This window comes from Hyaena hyaena, unplaced genomic scaffold, assembly GCF_003009895.1.
Source record: "Hyaena hyaena isolate Hyena2069 unplaced genomic scaffold, ASM300989v1 scaffold_26, whole genome shotgun sequence".
Taxonomy (NCBI): domain Eukaryota; kingdom Metazoa; phylum Chordata; class Mammalia; order Carnivora; family Hyaenidae; genus Hyaena; species Hyaena hyaena.
In genome coordinates, this window is record NW_024080658.1 from 2,971,710 (window position 1) to 2,991,938 (window position 20,229).

At 40.9% G+C, this 20,229-nt stretch overlaps 1 protein-coding gene across 3 annotated transcripts in view; it reads left to right on the forward strand.

The window, feature by feature from the left end:
- The window catches only part of SAMD12 (sterile alpha motif domain containing 12), a 398,489-nt gene that overhangs the window by 217,822 nt on the left and 160,438 nt on the right, over positions 1-20,229 (forward strand). For 2 of the 3 annotated variants that reach the window (XM_039227213.1, XM_039227212.1), the window contains exon 4: positions 5,864-6,004. In XM_039227213.1, coding sequence (XP_039083144.1) covers positions 5,864-6,004 — 141 coding nt within the window. Of the gene's footprint in view, positions 1-5,863; positions 6,153-20,229 lie in introns of those variants that run through there. The other variant, XM_039227211.1, reaches the window with a different exon arrangement.

The following is a 20,229-nucleotide window of genomic DNA, read 5'->3' on the forward strand; positions in this document are numbered from 1 at the left end:
GTCTTTTCTTTAAACCCACAGGAAAGCAAAGTACTCATTTAGCGTCAAGTTCTCTATTCCTTTTTACTTGGCATCTGCGGTCACCAGCAACACAATACAGTCTCCGCCCTCTGCTATTTTCAGTTTCTCATCGTCCAGGGAGTCAGTTTCCAGCCAAGTCTCTTCATCAGAAAAGATAGCAATTTAATAACCTTGAGATCATCAGTATGTGAGTAAAGGAGAGAACATTCATTTGGTAGCACTAAGTGTATTCATTCAATAAATATTTCTTAAGCATTGCATACTGCCGTAGGGAGTAAGTGACAGTAGGGAAGCTGACCGGAAAGATACTGATTTTTATGGAGCTGGCTTTGTGGTGGACCACACTTGATAAAACTTTTATGTATATGCTCAGGCTTACATTGAAGCAAAGTACTAATTTTCCAGGCCCTTTAGCAGGGCATCAGACCCATGTTTCTGCGGGGTGAACTTTCTCATCAAATATTCCCTGGCTTGAGCTTCTACAGAGGGTCCTAGGAAGCATTCTTAGCCCTGAAGACCAGTTTTGGGGGTGAAGCAGTCCAAAGCATGGGTCATAATGGGTTTCTTGTATTTGTCTAAATTCCACTGGGATGTGTTCATGCTCACCTTGCTCCAGTCAGCTCAGAGCTTTGGGATCTGAGAAAAATGTTGAAGGATCGAAAGCACTACAGGGAAGAAGGAAGAATATTCTGATCATCCTCCTTTGTTTCATTCTGTTCTATCCATTACTTCTGTATATCCCAGGTAACTCGAAGAAAAGAAAATAGCAGTAATAATACCATGATTTCCTGTGCCTCTAACACACCTCTTTCAGAGTATTGACTCCACTTCCTATGCTGAAATGGTGCCCCTCCTCCTCACCCATTGGTGACTTACATTGTTTCCTCACACCACCCCCCTTCTAGGTATCACAGTGCAGAGTTCTACTTACAACTTCTTCCCCTCCACCTCGTCTAAGGCACCAGCATCAATTGTTTTGACTACCGTGGCAGTGTGCTGACTCTTCTCACTGTTCCTTACCTCGCCCACCCCCCACCCCCAGACCGTTCTCCACATTGTGACCAGAGGGCCTCAGTACATGAGATCACACTCATGCCCTCTCTTGCTCAAAATTTCCCATGTTCAGAATAAAATCCAAAGTCCTCACCAAGGCGCAGGAGACTCTGTGTGTTTTGACACCTGCCTTCTTTTAGGCCTCATTTCTTATTTTTTTCTTGTCTGCTCTGCCTTAGTGATGCCTGGCCTTAGTGCTGTTCCTCTGATTGCTTTGCCACTTCTAGATGTTCCAGTGTCACCTCCTGAGGGAGGCCTTCCCCCACCACCCAAGCTACAAAGTGCCATCCTTCCAGTAGGGCTTCCTGCATGTCAGTTCATTCGTAAATTGTCTGCCTCTCACATTAAACGGTAAGCTCCCTGAAGACAGAAGATACGGCTCCTCTCCACAGCCTCAGTACCCAGAATAGTGTCAGCCATACAGTGGTGCTCAACAAATGCATACTAAAGGAAAGAAGTAAAAGCTCAGCATATGATCAGTGTGAAGGACTTCAAGCTTCTTCCAACTCTAAGAACCTAGCATCCTGGGTTATTGAAATACCATTTATGACCAGTTTGGAGTATCAGGAAATCTAGCTGGTGCTCCTCTTTTGAGACTGAATTGATTTTTCTCGATTCTTCCCCATGTAGACAACTGACTGCAGAGCAAGGTGTCCAAGACACTCTTGGGAGAAAAAGCAGGGAATTTAAAAGCCATACCAGCATACCTCTATTCTCTGTCTGCAGTAGTGGTCGCCCTTTTCAGCCCTGTGGTTGCTGGGACTTTAAAAAAAATCTTTATCCAGTGGTCTTGGTCTGACTAATGCTTACTCACTCCTGAAGTCCTAGGTTAGATATTCTTTACTCAATGACAGTTTCCCGGTACCCAGACTAAGTTAGGTCACTCAGTTCTGTGATCTCCTGTTTGTTCTTTCTTATGACTTCTCACATACCTGTAAACATTTATCATTTGCTACCTGTCTTGCCATTCTGAAGGCACTAAGATTGACCCTGCCTGTCGAAGTGACAGGGACTTAGTAGGTGCTCAGTAAGTGTTGAATTAACAATTGGATGTTAATGCTAAGCAACAAAAAATGACAACATATGTTGCAAAAAAAATGTGATTGATGATTGACCACCTATCACTTTCCTGACACCAGCATCAGAAGCAGCTCCACTTTTATTTGGACACCATTTTGTGGTCACTGTTTCATGGTCAGCAGTAGGTGCTGGGGAAGGCAGTTAATGGGACATTTTCTGTTGGAAATGCTTGAATTAATGGGCAGATTTTTCAGAACCATGGACCTTCCATTCAGGGAAGAGAGTGAATTAGATTGTTCATAACATCCTCAGCGTGCAGATCATGATCTTTTTTAGAAGTCATTTTATCAGGAAATTCTTCTATACAATTTCTGTATAATCTTCCCTCTTGTGATCTAAGCCTTTGTTTTCCTCCCAAGGAAGCTAAAGCACAACTGAAGATATAGTAGAAAGAATTGGGAAGATCTTTGTGTTTTAAATGATTTTCAACTTCTCAATTTTCCTCCCTACAAGATGGAAATAATAACATCTATTTTCTGAGGATTTGGATAAAACCGTTTGAACAGCTGAGTATTTAACATGTGACATGTTGATAGGCACAATTGTTTGCACCACAAAGTCTACGATGCACTGATTTTTATAGCTAATGGAATTTTGTAACTTGTGTTTTCAGAGCTGAAGCTGTTAACCCACCCAAGTAGGAGATAACACTCTGATAGGCGTTATGTAGCCACACGTTGACCAGTCAGGTACATTACTAGAAAGGCTGAGGCTAGTGGCTTTCAGGGGGCCACCACACAGAGAAGCAGAGCCATGCACAGCAGAGCAAAACCGTCGCTCTGACTGACTGCACTGTGCTCGAGTGACAGACCAGCCAGCTTACTGTGACCAAGCCCCCCATGTGTCTTACCATTGCCTCTGCTGAACTGGCTCCCCAGTGTCACAGCTCGAGAAGCCACAGCTCAGTTAACTGCTGAAAGGAACAGAAAGGAGAATGGGTGAGGATGTGGTGTTGAGAGGGATTTAGATCATCTGAACACCAGGGATTTTTTTTTTTATATACAGTATTTGTAAGTTGAAAACACATATAAAGAGTTGGAGGTCTTATTTGGAAGCAGATTATCCACATAAAGGCTACTCAATCCCATCCCATATTTTTCTAATGGAACTTCAGGATCAAGGTCTGAAAGTGAGGAGAGGATTTGATGGCATGGCTGTCCTAGAAGCCTGGAACTTGGGCTCACCACCCTCTTCACTCTCTACCTTTGAGTATGTCACTGCCCAGAAATTAGGAAAGGGAATCTGAATCTACTAGTTGACTTCTTGAAAATATGTTAAATTTTAATCAGAAGACCATTTGCTGCTCTAACAAGTGACCACAAACTTCGTAGTAGAAAGCCACACAAGTTTACTGTATTCCAGTTATAGAGCTCAGAAATCCAAACTGGGTCTTATGGAAAAATCAAGGTTTTGGTAGAGCTGCTTCCTCATGGAGAATATGAGAGAGAATCCTTGTCCTTGTCTTTTATAGCTTCTAGAAGCATGAATTCCTTGACTTGTGGCCACCTCACTCTGACTTCTGTGTCTGTGGCTCTCCTGTCTTTTTCACTTATAAATACCTGTGTGATTAAATAGGACTCACCTGGATAATGCCAGATACTCTCCCACCTTAAGACCCTCAACATAATCACACCTATGAAGTCTTTTTTGTCAATAAGGTAACAAATTCACATGTCCCAGAGATGAGGACATGGACATCTTGGGACGGGGAGGACGTTACTCTGTCTACCATAGAAGACAACCAGAACTACTTGAGTCTGTGTATGTTCTTTCTTTCCTTTGTCATGGCCACCACAATCTGCCTGGTGTTACCAAGCCTCAGCCATGGCTACCTAGGATTCCTTTCCCCTTACCTCTCCTTCCTCTCCAGAGGAAGCTTCAGACCACCACAGTTCACTGCACGCAGTTTCTTGCCAGGCGCTGGTCCAAAGCCAGGTCTGTCTTGGTGTAATTCTTATCATTGCTGCTCATCAAATATTTCTCTCCCTTTACCACCTTCCTGGCATATGACAGAAGCCATGTGTGAACCCTATGTGGGTGGGAAAGCTCATGTGATTAGTTCTGGCCAGTGATTTATAAATGACCTCTAGGCTGAGCATTTTGTTGATGCTATAGGACCTTTTAATATCTTCTCTTTTCCCTTTGGTACAATAATCAGCAATGTTCAAGGTGGATGGACTTGCTTTTGATGTGTACACTAAGGAAATAAACCTTATTGTAGCCACTGATATTTGGGGATCATTTGTTACTGTAACATGTTACCTAACTTATCCCACTTGATGCATTCAGCAAGGGCTAAAGGGAGGTAAAAAGAGCAAATGAAATATATTGTTCCTACCTGATTCTTCCCATTTGCCTGCCTCTATTATCCCAGGCCACATATACTTCCCTATTTCTCTGATGAAAAAGTCCTTTAATCCAACGTTGTGGCTGTTGGGTTTCTATTCTGAGGAGGTAGAGAATTTATTTTCTAAAGTGCATATGATAATACACCCAAAGATAGGCCACTGATCACACGTAGTTGACTCTACATCAGTTGAAATAGAAAGATCTGCAGGTATGTGATGGAGTGCTGGGGGGGGGGGGGGGGGGGGGGGGGGGGGGGGGGGGGAGAGTCCAGGTGTGCTACATCATTTAACAGTGATCATTCTCTTTATTTCTTGTGCTAAGTTCTCACAACACAAGTGTGCTTATTTCAGGGCAACCACAGAGTAGGGACAGAATTGGAGACTTTGATAGAAACTGTAGTAGAAAGGGAGTCATACAGACCTCCTGGGGAACAAGGGGTTGAAAGGAAGCCAGGCCAGGCTCCCCAGGGCCCCGGGCGGCTGCACACTGCAGGCACTCACACCCGGGGCTCCTAGTTTTGCAATCTTTAGATGCCCTCACTCACCCTGCTTCCCTCACCCATCGCCCTGCTGCAGCCCATGCCTAGGGCCAGAGATTGGCATTAAGCTTTAGCCCCACCAGCTGGAGATGGAGCTCCAGCCCAGCACGAGGGGTGCAATGCCTGCAGGTGAAGGCCTGCAGACTACAAATGGAACTTTCAGATGTTTCACAGAAACAGCCTTGTAACCTGGGTGAAACATTGGTGGCGTTTATAACCACGTACGCTGCATCCAGGTCTTCTGCTGGCTCCTGTGGGCCGGCCTCAGGACCCATCACCCAACAAAGTGCGTTGTTTCTATGGAAACCTATAATCTGTGTCCAAAATACCCAGGTTAAAATTTTGTTATTTGTGGGGCGCCTGGGTGGCTTAGTCGGTTAAGGGTCCGACTTTCGCTTAGGTCATGATCTCACAGTTTGTGGGTTTGAGCCCTGCATTGGGCTCTGTGCTGACAGCCAGCTCAAAGCCTGGAGCCTGTTTCAGATTCTGTGTCTCCCCCTCTCTCTGACCCTCCTCTGCTCATGCTGTCTCTATCTCTCTCTCAAAAATAAAATATTTTTTAAAAATTTGGCTATTCAACTCTGTGTTTTCAGTTGAGGATTGCCAAAAGTAGATAGAAATTGGAGTTTTTTTTTAATTTGTGCGTTTTCTTTATCTAGATTATTAGTTCTTCTTGTCAGTAAGAATAATTGAGGACCCTCTTTTCTAAATAATCTGTTTAGAAGGAAACTACAGTTATGTCAGGGTTAGCCAGAACGAAGATGGAAATCCTTTCCGGCCATTGTTCATTTGCTTTTTCTTTTATTTCTTGAAACCCTGCAGGGCGAGCCCTGCTGAGACTCACTGACAAAAAGCTTGAGCGGATGGGGATTGCCCAGGAAAACCTCCGGCAGCACATCTTACAACAGGTGCTCCAGCTGAAGGTGCGAGAAGAAGTCAGAAACCTACAGTTACTCACACAAGGTACCCTGCTGCTGCCTCGTGGGTGGATATAAGTGGAGGATGGGAAGAAAGAAACCATTCCCATCATGACAAAGGGGAGCCAGAGAGAAACTATTATTGTGTTTTTGCAGACTTGCTTTTATTAAAAAGAAAAAAAAAAGAAAGTATATAGATGTAAAAGCCACTTCCCTCCTAAAACTTCTTTTTCATAGGTCACTGGGGGAAGGATACACCAACAAATAATGGATGAGCAAATGGAAGTATCTCATGACCTAGTTTCAAGGACATCAAATATAGCTACATAGGTTGTGCACTGTGCAACCTAGAGATATGGACACAATTGCACCCCCTAAAGTTGTACAGTGCAGCCTAAGCTCTCTTAGTTTGACTAACAGTTCTGAGAGGGCCTTGGAATTTGCGTGATTCCATAGTTCATACAATCATGATACAAGTGGGATTTTTGTTGTTTCATTTTACTTTGCTTTTCACTAATGGGACAAAAGCATTTTAAAGATATGTGTCTGTGTGTATGTATATGTATGAACACATAACACTCTTTAGAGATTTTTGAGAATGCTATTTAGCAACCTAAAAGTAGAATCACTTAAAAATTTTTTAATGTTTGTCCATTTTCGAGAGAGAGAGAGAGCGAGAGCAGGGATGGGGCAGAGAAAGGGAGACACAGAATCTGAAGCAGGTTCCAGGCTCTGAGCTGTCAGCACAGAGCCCAGTGCGGGGCTCAAACTCATGAACAGTGAGATCATGACCTGAGCCAAAGTCGGAAACTTTACTAAGCCATCCAGGTACCCCAATAGAATCATTTTTAAAAAATAGACTGTAGAGAATTTAAGCCTGGGATATTATGACCATGTAATTCTAAACAAGAATCATTTATAAAGTCAATATATTGGGAACATTAGAGAGGCCTATGATAGGAAGTAACAGAATAAAGTTAGAATTTCAAGAAAACTTTTAAGTTAATGCTGTATGTAACTTGTGTGTCTATGTAAGATTTGGTTGCTATCAACCTTCACTGGCTATAACCCTTTATTTATTTTAATGTCCATTATACAACATTGTAAGTGAAAGGATGATAAAATATGTATTTTTGAGAGGCTGGGGTATTTTTCAATCAATAGGATCTTGTAAGTGCATGCATACTGATATAGGAGAAATCTGGGACAACCAAGTTTTCATGTTATTGCATTTAGATTATAACCCAGTAATAGACCGTTTGCCTAGAGAAAGTGACATACTGCCTAAAGATGACCGCTCTACAGGGATGAATGCAGACTTCGAGTGATATGGACACAGTGTATTTATTCAAGATGTATTATTTGCATTTGTCCCCAGAGGCACGCCTGGTAAATGTATAGGTACATGTACGCTGAGTGATTTAACTCTGAATCTGACATCCTGATATACTTTTTGGTTTCTTTGAAGAAGTAAATAAAGATTCAAAGATTTATTACAACAAAGTCCATCCTCAGTGCTATTTATAAATCTGAAAAGTTACGAACAAGCTGGAGCTTCAGCAATATGGAAAGAAATAAGTCTGCTGAAACTCGTAAGATACAATATAATGCAGTCATTAAAATTAAATCTTCATAGAATATATGACAATACAGGGAGGTACTTAAGAAGTAATAGGAAGTGGGGGTGGGGAAGATCATGTAAAAATTGCATATTTACAGTATGAGCCAAATCTCTTAGAACATATTTTTATGCGTACACAGAAAAAGAGATGCCAATGAATGTGCCAGTTATTCTGATAATGGTTCTCTGTGGATGGTGGGATAGCGGGTGATTTTGTTTACTTTTTTTTCTATTTTCCAAATTTTCTTGTTTAAATCTGTATTATGGCTATAATCAGAAGACAGATGCACATTTTTTAAGCTTCAATCACACGCATCATTCTGCCAGGTTCTTTTTAGTGTCTGGGATTTCTTCTGCTCTTTTGTTTCCCTCCTGTGATGATATATAGAAAGTAAGACCTAAACTCCTCTCATATGCCTTAGACCTTTTCTTTTTCCCTCTGCCACTGTCAGCCTGCAGTGTGTTTTCTTTGCAAAATCATTTTCTACAGCTCTCATTGCCCTAGATGCATAATATATAAGATTTTTCCTGAGATAGTACTCAAGTCTATTAAGCTAAATATATGTTTGTGTTCTGGGAAGGTAATGCTAAGTTCAGCCTTTTCAATTCAGTTCTTGTGACTTTCTTTAGCTTTCAAAAGCTGTGCCTTTTGCATTCTCCCATTCCACTCCTTTTAGGAGAGATCACGTTCTCTAGCACTTGGATATTTTGTCTGCATTCATATTACCTTTTTTATTGCTTGTCCTTTACATGTTAATGTTCAGACTCATTTCATGCCAGGCAGACTTTAGAAAATCTATGGCCTTATTGAAGTGATAGTTTGGTTTTGAAAAAACATGAAACAAAAAAATTGACCAGTTGTTTTATCACTGATAATAGAAGCTCTAAAGACAGCTGGGGTAGGCTTAAAATATTTTGGGTCTAGGTTGGCTGTAATAAAAATTGGAACACTATTGCACCCAAGTTAACTGACTAGTATAACATATATATTGTATGGAAATTCACCATAGGAGTGATATGTTATTCACTATTGAATATTTGATTCTTCATCTCTGCAAATATTAATCAGTAGAAATCATATGCTGCACAAGTACAAAGATTATAAAATGCTACTTAGCTTTTGGAAATCCCTGAACATGTTTCTAAAGGAAATAATGGATAATTGAGCCTCCTTTTCCAACTTTTTGATGGCTGTTTTAAAACTGGCTTAAGCTATTGATTCTATCACAGTTGGTCAGGAGCCATGTGACCGTTTTAGGACTAAGATGGTCTCCAAAGGACTGTGAGGACTCTGGCTCGTTACTATGGGCCAACTGAACACAGGGAATATGAAGTTTCTACCCTCCTTTTTTCTTACTCTCCTCCTTCTGGATGCTGACCCAAAGACATAAACTAAAAAAAAAATAATAATAAACTCTAAGGTATTTTGAAAATGTAGATGGGATTCATAGTAAATATATCAGTTTATAGGCACTCTCATTGAGTCATGACAGAAAAATTTAAAACAGTTTATCATCTAAAGCCAGAACTGTTCTTCAGCTGAAATACTGGCCTCTGATTTTCCTTCTTTTGCCCACAATGGCCTTATAACTATCTGACATTTGTAAGAAACATAACCAGTCTTTGGCCCACTTTTAAGGTTGGTCCCCTGGATCCCATTGAGGTGGTTCCTTCCTCCATGCAACCTTTTAGTCTTCTGTGTCCTGTCCATGGAGTGGCCAGGATGTCAGTCTGATGGGCTTATGAGTTTGTTCATTCCTGCAGAAAACTCACCCATGTCAGGTTACCTCCAGTTGTCTCTTGGGAAATGCAGTACAAGGCTGGAAACAACATTATTCTCTTCTGCTTGATTCATGAGAGATGGGAGAAAGGTTCCTTATGTAATACACAGCAGTGGTACATAGTGTCGCATCAATTCATAACCAGGCATATGAGGGGCATCCTTAGCTTTTTAATAATGGACAGTGGTTGTGGGAAGAAAAACACTCCAGCGATACTGAAAGCTGACTTCTCATATGGCTAATGAGTTAAATTTTACTGTATACAAATCACTGCACTACTTGTCATATCAACTCATGACAGTACTGTTGCTAGCCCCAACTTACATATGGGGAAATGGAGGATGAAGAATTTGCATAACAGACCAAGTCAGTCAACTAGTTAAAAAAAAAAAGCACAATACAGATCCATCTGACTCAACTACAAACTTTTATCCATTACATTTCCGTACCTCTCATCTGTCAAATGGAGATAAGAACTCCTATTTCATGGTGGTGCTGTGATGATTAAATGAAATTTTATGTGAAAACCATATAACATAGTTCATGGCATAGTCTATGAAAATGGGTTCGCAGACCTTTATTTTTTTCTTCCTGGAAAGAGCCACATGTAAACATTTTACTCTTTAAGGGATATTCAGTATCTGTTGCAACTACTATACCATGTGAAAACAACTACAGATAATCTTAAATGAATTGAGCATAGCAGTATACCAATAAAACTTTATTTTTACAAACACTGTTGGTGGGCCATAGATTGTGGATTCCTGCTTTTCTGGGTCAAAAATGTAAACTTTTAACACCATTTTCACGATTATGTTTTACTCTTAGTGTCTTCCTTTTTGAGTTGTAAATACTTCCCTCAATCTCAGAAACACTTTTGAATGTCTTCCTTGGCTACAAATACATGGATAATGTAAAAATGTAAGCAAAACAATGAGGGTTGAGTAACTTCGGGCAGTAGAAACCAGTATCCAAACTGGAGGATAAAGCAGATGAAGACAAGAAAATGTCACCATCTTCAAATGCCTTTATAATTAGTGCCTACAAAGTTAAAAAAAAAAAAAAAAAAAGACCATGATTGTTTACCATGACCACTTATAGTTCATTAAACATTAGTGTTTCCCAAAGGACTTTTTCCACATTGTCCAAATGTATGTGTTAAATTTTAGTTAAGAATTGCATGACCAGAGGACTTTCCTAGAGCTTCATCTTTTGGAATGACACAAATTAGCAGCACTACTTTCTAATCCAAGAAGACTTTTCAGAACCATGTGTACAGATTGGGTATTTTAGTCCAGTCACCCCCACAGTGATACTTCAGCAACTGAAGTAAGCCATCTGATCTGAAATAGGCCATCTGGTCCACCACATTGCTTAAAGAAGGAAGTCTTTGTAGAACATAGCAATAGACTCTTTGAGAAAAATTTTTCAATCTCATTTTACAGTTTTGGGCTCCAAGACCCAAAGAGGATTAGAGAATAGTTCGTGATTACACAGCTGGTTAGTGGCATAACTGAAACTAGATCCCTGTTCTCCTAATTCCCAGACCAGTATTCTTGTTTTTTCCTTACTGTTTTTAATTAAAGTATAATTTACATATAGTAAAAGTCACCATTTTTAGTATACAGCTCTGCAGCTTTTGACAAGTGCACGGAGTTTTATTGCCACCACCACAATCAAGATATAAAATAAAAGTTCTCATCACCCCCAGCCTCTGGCAACCCATGCTTTCTTTTCTATCCCTTTATTTCTGCCTTTTCCAGGTCATAAATGGAATTCTAGAGTCTGACTTCTTTCACACACTGTAATTCACTGAGACTTACCAAAGCTCTGGTGTGCATCCGTTCATTTGTTTTAATTGCTTAGTATTCCATTGGATGGATAGCCCACAGTTGGATATACCACTCTCTTCAGTTAAGGGACATCTGGGTTGTTTCCAGTTTTGTAAATACTAATAAAACTATTATAAGCACTCATGTACAGGTTTTTGTATAAACATGAGTTTTCATTTCATTGGATAAGTATCTAGAAATTGCATTGCTGGGTCATATTGTAATTATATGACTAATTTCATAAGAAACTGCCAGGCCAGTATCCTTAAGGTAATAAAAGAAGAAAAACAGTCTTAGAGACTGGCCTTAAAACATACAAAAATATTACAAGCTTTCTGAAAATCATTGCATCTGTGTAGAAGACTTACCTAGCAACCTTCCTTGAGTTACCACCATCTTAAAAGGCCTCTGTTTTCCGGAGAGTTTCTAGTAAATTGTCTCAAAATAAATCAAGGTCAAATATGTTTACAGTTCACTGCTTCATTTGACTAATTTCTCTTAGCATCTCAATTGTCATTAAGAAATGCTTTCTTTGTCTTTCTTCTGAGGAGGATAATTATAGCGATATTTCCAGCTCCTGGGATAGAAAACTTGAGCCAATCAGATTTCCTCTTATGCATATGTGAGGTATGTCTGACGGCCTTTCCATCTTCCAAATTATACTATTTGAATTTCCGTGTCTTTTATTTAGTTATGCCACTGGTGTTACAAATCTGGTGTTCACATTCTGTTCTCTTCCTACTCAGCTTTTCTGCCTTATCATTGGATGACATTGAGCTTTGCCTCCCTGGTGCTCATCTGTTTGCATGAGCATGATAATGATCCCCTTGGTTTTGTTTTTCTAATGGCTCCTTCTCTGGTTGGTAGCAAGCCACCTTCCTCTATCACTCCAGAATGTTGATGCCACCTGGGGAATGGGTCCTCTTAGCTCATCTCATTGTTCATGCTGTCTGGAGAATGTTGTCCACTGCCATCGTTTTAACCATCCCCTACTCCATAATGACTCTCAGATACATCTTTGGCCTCTATGAAGCTTCAGATCTTTAGTCTCCCTAAAAGACGAACTCTAAATATTCTACTGACATCACAAACTTAAAATATCCAAAATAACTCGTCTTTCTTGCCATCTCCCAAGCCTATTTTTCACCCTGTGCTGCTCCTCAGGCTTAATAATGCTGTTACTCATTCCATCACCTATCATAGAAGGCTCAGAGTCACCTGACCTGTGAATACTCTTTTTCCCTCATCATCCGCATGTAATCAGTGACCAAATCTTCTGAACCTTGCCTGGTAAATGGGTTTCCAGTCATTCCATACCTCATGACCATGCTAGCCACTGTGTTAAACCTGGGCTCCTTCCCAGGCCATAAGAATAACCTACTAGTTATTTGATCACTAGTCTCTGCTCTGCCCCATTTGTTCTCCTTTAATTAACTTCCTACTTCTATTGCCAGACTTAATTTTGATATATTTCTGATGACATTATATCCCTCCTTAAAACATTTGATGGCTCCCAAATGTCTATAGAATAAAATCTAAACTTTTTAGCATTGCATAGAAAGCCATTCTGGGCATTTCATAGATGTATTAACTTTGGGCAAGTTACTTGTCGGAGATTACGAATCTTCAGTTATAAAAATGGGAATAGGACCAATTGGAGAGTTGTTATGAATATGGTATAATAAAACTCATGAAAGGACCTAGTCTTGATGAGATACCACCTCATTTGTCAGCCAGAGCCAATCATTTTCTCTACTTCAATACAAAGCACATTGTTCATAGTAATAATGTCTTTATTACATAGTATCCATTTAGTATCCATTTGTACTTCCATCCAGTCAGCACCAGGCTCTGTGGTATTAGAGATAGAAAGGAACACCCGGTCTAGTCATAAGGCTAGGATGTGTATGCCCTTATAGCAATACATAGATGTGTAACAAATGCCACAGAGCTGGAACTTAGCCTCACTTGGGAATAGGTAGGATAAAGAAAGACATGCCAAGGGTATAATACATGAACTAGATCTTGAAGGACACAAGTTTTGATAGATGGCCAAGGGCTGGCATGAGGCAGAGGAGACCCCTATACAAAGGCAAGGTAGAGTGAGATCTCTCCATCTCCCCTATAGAAGAACATAGACAATCTCATTGTCTTCTGATTTTCCTTTGCTCTCCTACCTCCTAGCATGATACTTAGCAGAGAGTGGATCCTCTGCATATTTTTATTGATTTAAAATTATTAATTGTGGGGGCACCTGGATGGCTCAGTCGGTTAAGCGTCTGACTTCAGCTTGGATCATGATCTCACGGTTTGTTGATTCGAGCCCTGTGCCGGGCTGACAGCCTGCTCAGCACCTGGAGCCCGCTTCAGATTCTGTGTCTCCCTCTCTCTCTGACCTTCCCCTGCTCACGCTCTCTGTCTCTCTCTCAGAAATAAATAAAACATTTTAAAAAATTAAAAATAAATAAAGTTATTAATTTTCCCTTTTTATTTACTATTTTATTCTCAACTTACTCTTCTCAAAGAAGTAAATGCAACGTGAATTTTTTATGGATTCATAATAAAAAAAAGAATAGTTGCTACAAAGCCACTTTGAATCTTCCATGAGCAAAACTGCACAAAATCTCTTTTATTCCTTTGTGATCTTTTCGTATTATTTTGACTAGTAAACTCGATGACAATGGCTCTTAAATATATGTTTTGCGAGGGCTCTTAAATATATAAACCACTTCTTCCTTGAGTCTTTTTGCCCACTATTTTCAATTTTAAGTGTTCTGAGAGATACTGTCAAGCAACTATAAATTGAGCCTTTTCTCCTAAGACCCACGATCTGCCCAGTGGCCCACGGTAGATGAGAATATCAGATCAGGAATCTTCTAGGACCTTGTGGAGATTATTCTCCTGTAATTGAGGTCTTTCATTACCACTTCCTTGTCCAGTGTTATTTGATCAGGACCTGCCAACCACATGTCACTTCTAAGTTGACTCCAAGATAGCATTTCCTCAATCTGCTACCTTCTTGAGCTTTTCCCCCAACACATTTCAAAATCCTCACATTCTGTTATACAAATTGTATGCCCAGCAATAGTTCTAATTTTATCAAGTATTTGAGCCTTCAGAGAAATTCTCTCTGTTACAGTTTTGTATTTAAAGGCCTCAACATAGACTTCTTTGGGGATTATTAAACTCACACATCGGTGTGTCAGTAGGGGTTAGCATTGTGATGTGTACACTCTAGTTAGCATCCACTCCTATTTCATTTTCATTGTGGGAGTCCATTATGACTGGTGTCTGAAGTGAGGCTTCAAATGGACCCTTCTTATCTACTGCATTCTTCGTAGTAGAAAAATATCTGGGAGCACCTGCATGGCTCAGTTGGTTAAGTGTCCGACTTCAGCTCAGGTCATGATCTTACAGTTCACAAGTTTGAGTCCCGCGTCAGGCTCTGCGCTGACAGTTCAGAGCCTGGAGCCTGCTTCAGATTCTGTGTCTCCCTCTCTCTCTGCCCCTCTCCCACTCATGTCCTGTCTGTCACTGTCTCTCTCAAAAATAAACAAGCGTTAAGAAAATTAAAAAAAAAAAGAAAGAAAAATATCTGTTCTGACTGCCTTGAAGGTCCCTCTAACCAATGTAATTTTTAATTTGGACATGTACTATCAGGAATTATCCTTGTCATTACTTCTGCAAAACTCCATTTTTATGGCATTTTTGCATTCTGAAAAGTAACCATTAGAGAACCCCCAAAACTCTAAATGTTTCATATCTGCCTCTGCAGAAATCACTAACTTCAAAACTCTTTACTATTGACCTCTTTGCATTTAAATGTCCTAAGTGAAATTAAAGAATTCAGTGTCTTTTGTTTGAGCAATTCAAGATGGCCATGGGATTGCATTGTTATTTCACCTTGTGGTTTGACTGTGAATTTGAAGGATCTTGAACTACTGGTACTGTACTGGCGTTTGTTTATCACAACTGACATTGGATTCCTTTCTTCAGGGTAAGGCTAGATCCTGCAATTTAGGTTCTGTGGTGTTCGACTCTCCTATGGGCTTCATTTAGAAAGGCAGCTGTAGTAGGACAATGGCCTGTGAATGTGAGGAGAGAAAATTAAAGCCAGTTTCAGGGATGCACTGAGCTGCCTTGGCTTTTCTAAGAAGAAATAGAGAAATATACAATCTGTATGTTTTAGAATTCCTGTCCCTAATATTATATATTGCCTACTTTCTCTATGGCCTTTTCTTTGGGACCGCCAATTCTCAGTGCCTGGAGCAAAGCTCTACAGAGTGTAGATATTCAAGGTTCTCCTTGCATCCATGTTTCTACCTACCATTTCCAGGAGGCATCACAAGTAGGCTACACTGTGATTGCCCCAACCTTGTGCCCCAGCCACACATCAAAATCTTCTCTGCTTCTCTGAAATAACCCCTTCATTATTAGCATCCCTTTTTTCATCCCTTTATATATAGTAGCAATTACACAGCGGTTCATTCCGTATATACCATGAACCCAGAACTCCATGCTGTGTTTTAAGGACACAGGGATGGATATAACAATCCTTGACCTGGAAGTCAAGTGAAAGAGACATAACAGAGTTGTAAACATAGAATTCGAGGATCATAGGGCACCTGGGTGGCTCAGTCGGTTAAGGTCTGACTTTAGCTCAGGTTACCATCTCATAGTTCATGAGTTGGAGCCCCACGTTGGGCTCTGTGCTGACAGCTCAGAGCCTGGAGCCTGCTTCAGATTCTGTGTCTCCCTCTCTTTCTGCCACACCCCTGCTTGTTCTCTCTCTCTCCCTCTCTCCCCCCCAAAAAATAAACTTAAAAATTAAAAAAAAAAGAATTTGAGGATCATGTAGGAAGTGCATCCAAACCAGCAAGAATATGTCAGGAAAGGTTCCAAGAGGCAGTGGCTTCTGAACTGAGCCAGCTATTTAGCTAGGGTATGTTAATTTTCTATTTAGTCATCAAATATATAAAATTGCCAAGATGAGCCTCAGAGAGACATACCATGGTGTAAAACTTATATTTACTAAAAAAAAAAATCTGTATTTACTGAATGCCTGGGCTTTACTGGGTGTTGGTGAAATTCAGTAAGCAACACAGACAAGGTTTTCAGATGCACATATTTTACATTTCAATGGGGAAGACCCTCCCAAATAAATGATCTTTTGTAGCGTGGTGAATGATCGGAAAGGGGTTTAGGAGCTGTAAGCAGCCTGACCGCCCCGACTCTGAGGGGTCAGGAAAATCTCCCTCAGGAACTGTATGTAGCTTGGGAGTGGGGCAGGTTGGCTTGAAGACTGGAAAGAAAAATGTCCCAGTTGGAGGGAACAGCCTGTTCTCGTGCCAATGTTGAAGCGGAAGCTTGGTGCATCCCGGGAACAGTGGAAGGCGGGACGGAAGGCCCCTTTGGTTAGCAGGTGGAGAGCGTCAGAGGGAGGGGAGCTGGTGGTGGGAGGCAAGACTGAAAGCGTAAAGGAGGGGCCAGAGTGAAGTGAATACCTCTGTGTCTGCTCTCCTTAGGAATTTAGAGACAGTGGCGGGCCACGAAAGGGCTTGCACAGGAGACCATCCTGATGAGCTTTGTATAGCCAAAAGCTGAGCACATGCACTGAAGAGGGACAAGGCAGAAGGAGGACTCCTAAAGCTCTGGCATTAATCTGTGCAGGAGACGATGGCAGCCTGAACGAGGCTGGTGGCAGGTGAGAGTGGAGAGAAGTCAATTCAAGAGACCAGACAACCTGTGGTGATAGATACGAGAGCAGCAAAGAAGAGGGTTATAAAGGACCATCCTTCACTTCTCTGCACCACATTCTTCTCCCACAAATCCATGCTCCCTCCGTGCAGCAGAATTTTCTTCATTCTTCTTCACAACTCTAGATTCCTGGACCTTCCCCCAGAACCTGTGGAATTAGGCTCTCCAGCCCATGCATCAGTATGGTTTTCCACAGCTTTACCCCCACGTGATGCTTCTGCAGATGAAAGCTTGAGGCCCATTACCCAACACATTGCAAATTCCACATGCACACTGCACCAGCACAGCATGAGTAAAGCTCCCTTGGGCTTAATGACCAGGTAAACTCAGAGAAAGTCTTCAGCCCGTGGGGTAAATGAGAATATCTCATACTAAAGCCACATTGCACAGCCACCTAACCTTGTAGGTGATGTCCTCAAGGTCTAAGAAATTGGCCCACCTTCCAATGTTCCCAAGAGAGAGCCCCTGAAATCCCATGTCTCCCATTTCCCCAGGCAAAATGAAACAGGTTCTCTTGGGCAATCCCACAGGGCAGTGACTCCAGCATTTCCTGTGCGAGGCAGGGTAAAGATGAAGGGTCAAAGGTGGCTTGGCAGCACCTCCTCTACAAACAGAAGGGGGGAAAAGAGAAAAAACAGTGGTTGCTTCAGCTTTACAAGGAACTGTTTGGGGATTCATATTTGAAACCATCGAGGTTTTGTAAAGTTTGGCAGCCATTTCAAAATTATTACCATCTAACATCAGTATCAGATACTGTATTTCCATACAAAGGCACAAGTTACCAGATCTTTATCACAAAAGGGAAGTCTGGAGCTACTGTTGATTGTGCACCTATTTGCACACTGGTATTTTGAATTCTATATTTAGTCCCCACATTGCAAGATGGATGCCATGAACCCCATTCTATAGATAAAGAAATTTGGCCCAGAGACCTGCAGTGCCTGTTCAAGGTCACAGTTAAAAAGTGCATGTAGTAGGGGCGCCTGGGTGGCTTAGTCAGTTAAGCGTCCGACTTTCGCTTAGGTCATGATCTCGCGGTTTGTGGGTTCGAGCCCCGCATCGGGCTCTGTGCTGACTGCCAGCTCAGAGCCTGGAGACTGTTTCAGTCTGTGACTCCCTCTCTCTCTGACCCTCCCCTGCTCACGCTCGCTCTCTCTCTCTCTCCTAGAAATAAATAAAAAACATTAAAAAAAAAAAAGTGCACGTAGTAGTCAGGCTTCTCCAGAGGAACAGAACCATGAGGGGATAGATGCTGAGAAGTCCCAGGGTCTGTTGTCAGCAAGCTGAAGACATAGGAGAGCTGGTTTAAAAATTAGCAGGCTGAAAATCCAAGAAGATCCAGTGTTTCAGTTTGAGCCCAAAGGCAGGGAAAAACCAATGCCCTAACTCAAAACAGGCAGAAAGGATCCCCTTTAACTTGAGGGAGGATCAGCCTTTTTGTTCTTTTCGGGCCTTCAACTGATTGCATGAGGCCCCCCCCCCCCCACGTTGGAGAGAGCAATCTGGTTTACTTCTCCCTATTCAAATGTTAATCTCATCCAAAGATACCATTACAGATATACTCAAAATAATGTTTGACCGAATATATGGGTACCCATGGCCTGGCCAATGAACCGTCATAGGAGGTAAAATAACTAGTCATTTCCAAAACCAGTGCTCTTTCTTGCTGCCCTGCCTGCCTGCTCTTAAGTCTTTCGTCTTTCCAAGATACACTTTTTCTTTTACAAAAATATTCTTGACACCAATGTACTTTTAAAAATTACTGCTTGAGACTATTCACGTAAAAGTTTTCACCTAATGCCTTGCTTATCACACAGTTTTCACTCTCCATCCTCCATCTTCCATTATTCTGGGCTACTAGGAACGGTAGGTGTGTGTTTTTGCTAAGCCCCCCCTGCACACCCAAGATATTGCAACAATAAGAAACTTCTCTCCCAACTTGACGATATAATGAAGCAGAGATACAAGCCTAGCATTTCCTGATGCCCTCAAAACCTCAAGTCATTTGAATCTTATTGGATCAATGACATATTTTGCTAGCTGCCATTTTAATTGACTTAAAAGAAATTGATTCAAAATAAATGAATGCACAGAAAATTATTAACAGTGACCTCAAAGGTTTCAGGTGTCTGCTGTGTAAGAGGTGATGTGGCTTTGATATATCCATCTCAAGACTCACTCTTTCACGTTATGTCAGAGAAACGACACATGTTTAGCACTAAAAACTATTAAACATGAAGCATTGATGAAGGCAGGAGAGGTTCTGAAAATATATGAGAAGCCCTGCAGTATATGTTTTGGTTTATTCCATTCCTATCCCATTGGTTGGTTGTCACCGTTCATGCTTACTATAAACTACATCTATGGGTATTATCCTTACTTCTAAGTATCATGAAACTTGGTTTTCTTTTGTCATTTGATCATTCCGTGGAAAGGAAGAAGAGGTGAAATAATAACAGAACAAATTTCATTGACCTAGATTTGTTTGTTGTTTTTTCAAATCGATCCTTTCCTGAGACTTGAATATTTGTTTTCTTATACTAAGAGTTTTACTATAATACTTTTGGTCTAGCAGGATTTGACATGTATGAAAGCATAAATAAATGCTCTCTAATTTTCTTTCTATTTCTAAAAGTTTAAATGTGCATTATCTTCTGGCTTCCGCCTCTCTAGTTCCCTCTTTTTTCTCCCCAGTGTACTTCTCCACTAAAGACTACTCAGCCCACAGAAGAACTGTTAGAAATTTATTAATTAAGGACCGTTTCTGCTTCTTTGTCAGGGATAATCATTTGTTTTGGAGCTGATTTTCTGCTTTAATTAAATGAAAATGTCACTCAGTCAAATGAATTCATTTATATTTATTTATCCAGTTCTCCAGGCTTGAATTTCTTAGTAGGGACTTGGGCTCATCACATTTGTTCACACAATGAACTGAAAAATGTCTCTTTCAGCAGTTTAAAGGCTCACGAATGTTTACTCCTCCCTGTAGAAGCACTGCATAAACAAAGCCATGATTAACAACTGTATGAATGGTTGTTTTCCTGTGTGGACATTATCTGGGTGCACATCAGGATATGTATTTGAGGATATTGGTGTACACATGTGCACCTGTGTGTGCTAGAGCAGAGACCTGAGGAATACCACTACCACAACGCCTTCAGACTTTAAGAAAGTGTCAAGGTCATATTTGAACCATTTGTGTGTCTTCATTTGCCTTTCCAAAATGCTAATTGGTAGGTGCAAGGTTTAAATGCTACTTAATCTTTTCCTTCATATTTTT